We start from the raw sequence: 9803 nt of genomic DNA on the forward strand, positions 1-9803 counted from the left end.
TGTCCTTGCAAAGTTGGAATTGCCCCACTTTATAGAAACAGTCTTTGTACCATAGCCGGCATTGTAGGCTACTCTCCCAGGAAACAGGCCTCCATAAAATGTGCTGCACACACTCGAATATTTGGGTTGAACTGTTCTGGAACAGTGTTGTAAATACAACTTAACCACTGATTTCTAGTTGTGTCCTCTTTTGAAAGGCCAAACAAAGTAGTTTCGCTTTCACAACGAAACACACAGCGTCTCCACAACATGGCGGCGGCGGCAGCAACAATACTACAGCAAGAATCAAAGTTACACCTTCTTTCTTTGCGTGAACATTTGGGCGGTGTTATGCAAATCGTCCCACACAGTGACGTAGACGTGGGGGCGTGTTTAAACGAGGCGTTTAGGAGAGCGTGGACGACTCTTAACTTTTTTAAAGAATATCTCTTTGGGTTTGAGACTTTAGTCTTTGCAACTTTAGGGATCTTATCTATGCACGAACAGCTTGTAACACTCCAAAGAGAAAGGAAAACTTGAAATCGCATCATATGACCCCTTTAATAATAGTTTTGAGAATTATATGACAACTTTTGTCAGAGTTTTAGTAAGCTATCTTACCGATTTGACAGTTTTTGCCAGAGTAACCCTCTGGGCAGGAGCAGAAATATTCATCTGGCTCTGTATTCAGACACGTGCCTCCATTTACACAGGGCTTGTGTGTGCCACAGTAATTTAGATCTGTACAGAAACAAATACATAAAACAAAATCAGTCTTTTCTAGCAGGAAAGCATATGGCAGATAAAGTTGTAACACTCCATTCAGAGCAGCAAAATGTGTGTGGATGTCAGTGAATGTTATAAAGTGAAAGGGAACAGACCAACTGCATGAATCAACTGCATTCATTTAATATCTTAACAAAACATTTAATAACACCAAGAATCTCATATAAAAGGGTTATTTTGTGAATGTGTATGTTTGCAAATTGTTTAGATAAACTACCATTCAAAAGTTTGGGTTAAGTAAGATTTTTATGCCCATCAATGTTGCGTTTAATTGATCAAATATAAAGTAAAACAGTAATATTGTGAAATATTATTACAATTTAAAATAACTCTTTTCTATTTTAATATATTTAAAATGTAGTCTATTCCTGAGATGGTAAAGCTGAATTTCCATCAGCCATTACTCCAGTCTTCAGTGTCACATGACCCTTCAGAAATCATAATAATATGCTCATTTGGCACTCAAGCAACATTTCTTCTTATTATCTGTGTTGATAAAAGAACAGCATTTATCTGAAATAGAAATTTTCTATAACATTATAAACATCTTTACTGTATCTTTTATTCAAACCTTGCTGGATAAAAGTATTAATTAATTTATTTATTTAAAAAAAAAAAAAACTGGCTGTGTGTTTTCTTTTCAGCTATTCTGTGCTGGCAGTCATGCCAGAAACCTAACTAAATGCAAAAAAACGGCTAACAAAGTGAAAATTTCATCTGATGTCCCCTTTAAAAGAAGGCAATTCAACCTACCTTTGTCACACAGAAGTCCTCCCCAGTTCTTCTCACAGGTGCAGGTCCAGGGTTTCATACAGGTGCCATGCACACAGCCCGGGTACAGTAAACACTCATCGCACAGTGGGCCCTGCCAGCCGTACTTACACCTACAAAGCCAACAGAGCAATGAACAGGAGTGTGTGTGTGATATTTCTGCACAAGCCTCCCTGAACTGAATCTATACCACTTAACACATTTATCAAACAGCAGTTAAACCTATTACATCATGTCAGCTTAGCATGATTTTCCACTTTCTTTTTATTTAGTATATAAGTTTATGGTAGTGTCACACATTGCACATGTACACTACAGTGGTAACTCTAAGAGAGGGACGTCTGAGTATCACGGAGACAGGAGTGTAAACTTCTTTCCAGTAGCAGACATAGGTCATGACCTCTGTCTCTTTTCTAATCTTAGAAAGCAATGAATTCCAGACAGACTGGTGGTCAAAGGTCACTTCCACCTCACATACTTTAAAAGTTGGCTGATATACATATATATATATACATATATATATATATACACACACACACATTATAAAAGGGAAATGTTCAGGACATTTAATAAAGAGAATCTTCTGCAAATTATTTCTTAGTTAAATTATTACTCTTCCAGCTGTCTTGACTCTATACCAACAGTATTTTTTAGGGATGTGCATCTCCATAACTGAGGCCGATGCGATACGCATCTCAATGCATAGCCAACGATACGATACATTAAAGATACATATGAAGTAGCTACTGATGTGATGTGATACGATTTACCCCTATTACGATGCAGTGCGATCCGATTCAACACAATGTGATTCAATGCAACACGATGCAATGGAAAAAATATGATGCTATGAAATTCAATATGGTATACAGATAGTTTGCTTTTATTTCTTTGGTTCATTGTAATTATTTGGTGGAATATGCAGCTTTTACTCTGCCATGTTAATTTATATTCTATGTGACTCTCAGGACAGTTGTGATATGTCATATTCACGTAGCAGCTGTGGTGATGGTTTTATGCAGTGGTTTTATGCCAATGCACCGATGCGAATCGGTGAATCTTACCATCCCTATATTTTTTAAAGACGTTACGCACTGTTTGATTGACAACGTCCTTGGCATAGTAAATAATTAATTGGAAACAGGCATTTTTCCTAATGCTTTTAAAAGTGGGTTCCTTAGCATTACAATCTAAGAAAGAGGTAAAGAACCTGGGTATCATTTTGGATAGCAAAGAGAAACGCTGTGACCTTGCGATGAACTACAGTCACAATGTAGCAGTGTAGGGGAAAGGGAAAGTCTGTTTGTGGGTGTGTGGGAAAAAGAAAAACAGCTTCTTAAAGTGCGAGAGAACACAACATCAACAATGATTCAAATCTAATCTATGCTGTTCATGAAGGTGGGTGTTGGCTTGAGATTCTCACATTGCAGCTCTTTCCATTCCAAACAAGAAATTCACACCTGATTAAATTAGCAATAACATCGTCTAGGGATATGATAGGGATATGGGTGAATGAGGTGGTGACATGATCATCAGAAGCCCAATCACGTACCTGAGGCCAGAGATCATTTGCATATTACCAATATGAGCGGTACTATCTACACTAATTTGTCTAAATAAATTACACTAAAATTAATCGTTTAAATGCTACAAGTTAATTTAGGCATCAAACTGTACAATATAACTGTACAATAAATGATGTGAATGGAAATATATATATACATATATATATATATATATATATTTTCTATTTTAATATATTTAAAATGTAGTCTATTCCTGAGATGGTAAAGCTGAATTTCCATCAGCCATTACTCCAGTCTTCAGTGTCACATGACCCTTCAGAAATCATAATAATATGCTCATTTGGCACTCAAGCAACATTTCTTCTTATTATCTGTGTTGATAAAAGAACAGCATTTATCTGAAATAGAAATTTTCTATAACATTATAAACATCTTTACTGTATCTTTTATTCAAACCTTGCTGGATAAAAGTATTAATTAATTTATTTATTTAAAAAAAAAAAAAACTGGCTGTGTGTTTTCTTTTCAGCTATTCTGTGCTGGCAGTCATGCCAGAAACCTAACTAAATGCAAAAAAACGGCTAACAAAGTGAAAATTTCATCTGATGTCCCCTTTAAAAGAAGGCAATTCAACCTACCTTTGTCACACAGAAGTCCTCCCCAGTTCTTCTCACAGGTGCAGGTCCAGGGTTTCATACAGGTGCCATGCACACAGCCCGGGTACAGTAAACACTCATCGCACAGTGGGCCCTGCCAGCCGTACTTACACCTACAAAGCCAACAGAGCAATGAACAGGAGTGTGTGTGTGATATTTCTGCACAAGCCTCCCTGAACTGAATCTATACCACTTAACACATTTATCAAACAGCAGTTAAACCTATTACATCATGTCAGCTTAGCATGATTTTCCACTTTCTTTTTATTTAGTATATAAGTTTATGGTAGTGTCACACATTGCACATGTACACTACAGTGGTAACTCTAAGAGAGGGACGTCTGAGTATCACGGAGACAGGAGTGTAAACTTCTTTCCAGTAGCAGACATAGGTCATGACCTCTGTCTCTTTCCTAATCTTAGAAAGCAATGAATTCCAGACAGACTGGTGGTCAAAGGTCATTTCCAGCTCACATACTTTAAAAGTTGGCTGAATTAACACAGAGGAAAAGAAATGTCATTCAGACACACGAAACTGGACTTGCACACAGAGACACACTCATGAGAGAGGTGACAATTCAATACACATAACAATGTTCACTATATCAAAGAGCACACTTTTACTATGAACTACTATTTTGAACATCTATTTCTTTACTGATTATTTAATTAAACAGCCAAATTTAAAAATGTTTTTAATTAAAATTTTAAAGGTGATCACTGGCCAAATTAAACATGCAAATGTGAAGAGATCATGTGACAAACGTAGTGAGCTCATGTCTATAACTGTAAACAGTACAGTACCATAGACAGTACACACTTTGATATGTTTAATGCTTTCATTTTCATATATTTAAAAATAACATCCAGTATTTACTGCAGAGTATTCAGTAATAAGCTAATATTCCATTCTAAATATAGACATTCATGAGGGAGGCGGAGCTAATATTGTCATATTATCATTCAGTTGTCTGCTCAGCTCATTCAAGACTATTTAAAGCTGCTGTGCATGCCAGAAAATGTGTGTGCGAAACAATTTTACTCTAATGAACAGACTCATCTCGTCGGGATGCATGACCTGAACAGAGAGAGAGAGAGAGAGAGAGATCAACTAACACTTACACACATTCTCCCGGAGTGTCACAGCTTCCGTGAAGTTCACTGCAGCCTTGCTTACAGATAGCTGAAAGACAAATAAATATGAATGAGCTTTATTATATTTCTTTGCTCTCCCTTGATTTACACATGTAATTTACAGTCACAGACTGATGACAATTATAATAAGGTGTTCACACGTATAATGTGTTTATTGCTGGAGGTCAGGGAAACGTGAACATTTTTATCATAAATGGGATGTATTACCTGTAAAAAAAAAAAAGAAGTTAAGACTGGCAACATAATATAATATGAAGTGTCATTTGATAGAGATTTTGCTATAATGTTTATGTTGTGGATACTGTGTGTAAATATATGTATAAACTGCTTGAAGTTGTTAGTATGTTGCTTAGGAACTTTGTACTTATATTACTTTTTTGCTGCGGTGATCAATAATTGATCAATTATAGATCAATAATTGCAATATTTCATTAGCATCTAAAGTTACAATCTTACTGTAACATTGTTTATCATGAAATAAAATTACTCATATAGTTGAAAAAGATTTTGGTCATATTGCCCACACCATAAGAAGTCACTGCATTCTACAGTAACAGATAAGGAATCTTAATCTTAGTTTTTGCTGCCAAAAATTTGCATGTCAAGAAATCCTCACTTTTTTAAAACACTGCTGCATGTGATGTTGCATGCAACATAGTCAAAATCACTCACAGTAATATTAAATTCATGGACCACAGTATCTTACGCAATGTTGTCGTAAAACATAACATAAAACAAAACGTAAAACTTAAAGTTGGTATGAAACGGAAGTTGTGATCATCTTTTCTGCCCATGTGATTTATATCCAAGTGAAATTTCTTAAACTAGAAAAAATGTAGGATGGGACTTGATTGGATTGTTGGATCATTTTCATTTGCTAATTGCTGCTATCTTATGTGTGTGTTAGCAAACTCGCACACCTTTCTTGCAATCTTGTCCGGTCCAGCCCTCCATGCACTGCTGATTGCCGGACTGATCGCACGTGTAATGGCCAAAGTAATCGTCTCGGGGGCGACACTGTTTGTTGCACTTGTTGCCGTAGTAATGGCGGTCGCAGCGCACACGCACACTGTACTGGATGCTGGCTGTTCGGCCCTTGTGCTGAATGAGCTGTCGCTCCTCTCCAGGGTTCATTTCTCCACGATTAACACTCCTCTCGATCAACAGATCATCACCTATGGGAGATACAGAAATGTTTATTTATATGTGTATGTGTGTGTGTGTGTGTATTACAAAGCACGGCCTGTCTTCCTGCTTCAGTGGAACACATACTTGTCTCAGACTGCTTGGGAGCCAGTGAGGAAATAATACAATCAGGAACAGACAAGCCCCCCCACCCCTCCAAGGAAAACACACACACATCCAAACTCCCTCTATAGCAAAGAGAAACGCTGTGACCTTGCGATGAACTACAGTCACAATGTAGCAGTGTAGGGGAAAGGGAAAGTCTGTTTGTGGGTGTGTGGGAAAAAGAAAAACAGCTTCTTAAAGTGCGAGAGAACACAACATCAACAATGATTCAAATCTAATCTATGCTGTTCATGAAGGTGGGTGTTGGCTTGAGATTCTCACATTGCAGCTCTTTCCATTCCAAACAAGAAATTCACACCTGATTAAATTAGCAATAACATCGTCTAGGGATATGATAGGGATATGGGTGAATGAGGTGGTGACATGATTGCATAGCCAACGATACGATACATTAAAGATACATATGAAGTAGCTACTGATGTGATGTGATACGATTTACCCCTATTACGATGCAGTGCGATCCGATTCAACACAATGTGATTCAATGCAACACGATGCAATGGAAAAAATATGATGCTATGAAATTCAATATGGTATACAGATAGTTTGCTTTTATTTCTTTGGTTCATTGTAATTATTTGGTGGAATATGCAGCTTTTACTCTGCCATGTTAATTTATATTCTATGTGACTCTCAGGACAGTTGTGATATGTCATATTCACGTAGCAGCTGTGGTGATGGTTTTATGCAGTGGTTTTATGCCAATGCACCGATGCGAATCGGTGAATCTTACCATCCCTATATTTTTTAAAGACGTTACGCACTGTTTGATTGACAACGTCCTTGGCATAGTAAATAATTAATTGGAAACAGGCATTTTTCCTAATGCTTTTAAAAGTGGGTTCCTTAGCATTACAATCTAAGAAAGAGGTAAAGAACCTGGGTATCATTTTGGATTGTGATTTGAGTTTCAAGTCTCATATTAATCAAAATACAAAATACAAAATACAAAAAATACAAAAACTTGATTCTATCACCTGAGAAACATTGCTGGGATTCATCCTTTCTTTTCTTTTAATGATGCTAAAAAACTAATTCATGCATTTATCTTCTCTCGACTTGATTACTGTAATGCTATGTATACTGGCTTACCTAGGGGTTCTATAGTTAAGTTACAATTGATGCAAAATGCAACAGCCAGAGTATAAGTTGCTTATGAGTATAATAGTCTGTGAAGTTTGTGTAATTTTTGCAGTGTTTTATTTTACGTTTTGGGTTTTTTGCTTTATTTATTTATTTATTTATTTTGCAATTTGATTCTTCTATATTTGTTCATATTTGTTTACACTTGTTGAATCATATAGAGTTTTGATTATCTTGTATTGATATTGTATTCTTAATGTTTGTTTTATGCTTGTGAAGCACTTTGAGTTGCATTCCATGTATGAATTTGTTTTACAGTTTGGCGTCAGTAAGAATTATTTTTAAAGAAATGATATTTATTCAGCAAGGAAACAAAAGTGACAGTAAATAATTTTATATTGTTGCAAAAATTTGATTACAAAAATTCTGTTCTTTTGAACTTAATTCATCAAAGAACAGTAAAAAAATATGATCATGGTTTCCATAAAAATATTAAACAGTAACATATTAAAATAGAAATTAGTCATGTTAAATTGTAATAATATTTCACAATTATTATTATTATACGTATATACAATTATTACATTAAATGCAGTTAAATGCAGCATTGGTGAGCATAAGAGACTTTAACACTTGCCAAACTTTTGAATGGTAGTGAGATACTATATTATATATATATATATATATATATATATATATATATATACATACACTCACTGTGATAGTCTGATTATTCCATGTAAAATGACCCACAGACTCTCATTAAATCTAAAATATATATATATATATATATATATATATCCATAAACTCCCACTGGAATGCAGAATATATTTTAAACACACAGAACAAAATTGTCGGATGTTTTAGAGATATGGCAGTGGTATTTCTGACAGGTCGTTATGTCTGACTTCCAGCCAAGGTGCTCTATAAATCGTCCTTGTGCACGTTCTCTCACGAATCCTTCCCCACAGCCGAAATCACCCCGCTCGCCCCATCTCAGGCCACTTGCTCTCTTCCTTAAATGGACACACGATTCCAGAAGTGGAACAAAAGCTTTGACATACTTCCCTACTTTCCGACTAAAAAAAGGAATTCGACACGCTCTTTTATATCAAATGTGCCAACCCCCTTTTTGCTTTCCTCTCTTCCCCCTCTCACTCTCCCCCCACTTAGAAATATAAAAAAATCTAGTACTCCTAATTCATCTACAGCAATTAGTTACAAAAATACACACCAATCACTCCCTCTCTATAAGCTGAAGGAGACACTAGAGACTGTTACTGGGTAGAGTCACAGTAGCGTGTGTGTGTGTGGGGGGGAGACCCTGAAGATAAGCCAGCTCAAGAACACAGTCACACACACGGATAAGAGCCCTAACTATCAAACAGGTAAGCAAATGAACGGCTCTCGCCAGGTCTGGAACGTAATCAGTTGTGTTTATCCGTGAGCTTCATCCTTGATCTGAGAGGCTCTCTTTAACTCATAACAACAGCTTTAGATAAAGAAAAATCTCAGGAAACACAGATGATGGCTACTGTTAGCCTTAAAAACAACGTATCTTTTCTTAGTTTCTTTTCTTCCCTATTATTTTCTTTCTGTCCCATTCACATCTCTTCATCAGTCTGTCTCCAGTTTGCTCAGTTTCACTGCCTCCATCACAATGGGTGCGATTTGGCCCCCATCGCCACGGCGATAACAGATCACAAACAATAGACCAAAGAGTCAGACAAGGCCAAATAATTTCCCCTATAATTACACAATGCTCTCTCGCCCACTTTTCTAAGTTTTCGTCCATGTTAATGTGCCCCACCTTTCTTAACTTCCCTTTTGCATTTTTTCCACTTATCCACTATATTACCATCTAGCGATCTACCAGCCAGCACTACAGCACAAGTGAAACACAATAACGCCCCTTTCTCTGCCCCTTGACGATACGTGAACAATGCAGTTGACCTGCTGGCTAGAAAGAGCTGTTTAGAGTCCAAACGTAGAGCTGGAGAGACGGACTTCCTGAAAGGTAAACAGTCCCGCGAGACCCTCTCCTCCAAGGGCCCCCGCTACCTGATGCCCTGCAAACGCCAAAACCTTCTTGCATCTAAAGCCAGATTTTGTTTTTTTGTTGTTTTACTTCAAGGCCTGATCTACATCTGTGAGCTAATTCTAGAAGATAGCGCTGGAAAAAACACCTGTAAAAAAAAAATGAAAATGTGAGGCAGGTATGACTCCCTGATGATGAATTGATCTCTTGCTGACAGCAGATATGTCTGTGGTGTCTAGGAAACAAAAACATGCACAAATATAAACACAGAAACCACCCGCTGTGATGATGATTTCTTTCAAAGAAGTACTTTGTCATTATTATAACTATTCAAAATAATAACAACAACAGCATGCAATTATGCAAGACCTAAAGATGTGTATTTAATAAGAAGAAATATTACACAATATTAAAGTAAAGATTAATAAAAGTAAATATTTACATAAAAAAATCAAGAAAAATATATAAAAATATATATTTTCTAAAACTATATATAT

General features: G+C 36.4%; 1 protein-coding gene across 1 annotated transcript in view; it reads right to left on the minus strand.

The window, feature by feature from the left end:
- Positions 1–9803, minus strand: part of LOC107675567 (protein jagged-2-like) — a 41604-nt gene that overhangs the window by 13953 nt on the left and 17848 nt on the right. The window contains exons 4-7 of the mRNA XM_016469977.1: positions 5794–6048; positions 4841–4901; positions 3701–3831; positions 601–720 (exon numbers count right to left, since the gene is read on the minus strand). Coding sequence (XP_016325463.1) covers positions 601–720; positions 3701–3831; positions 4841–4901; positions 5794–6048 — 567 coding nt within the window. The remainder of the gene's footprint in view (positions 1–600; positions 721–3700; positions 3832–4840; positions 4902–5793; positions 6049–9803) is intronic.

This window comes from Sinocyclocheilus anshuiensis, unplaced genomic scaffold (genome assembly GCF_001515605.1).
Source record: "Sinocyclocheilus anshuiensis isolate Anshui unplaced genomic scaffold, SAMN03320099.WGS_v1.1 scaffold1097, whole genome shotgun sequence".
In the NCBI taxonomy this organism is placed as follows: Eukaryota; Metazoa; Chordata; class Actinopteri; order Cypriniformes; family Cyprinidae; genus Sinocyclocheilus; species Sinocyclocheilus anshuiensis.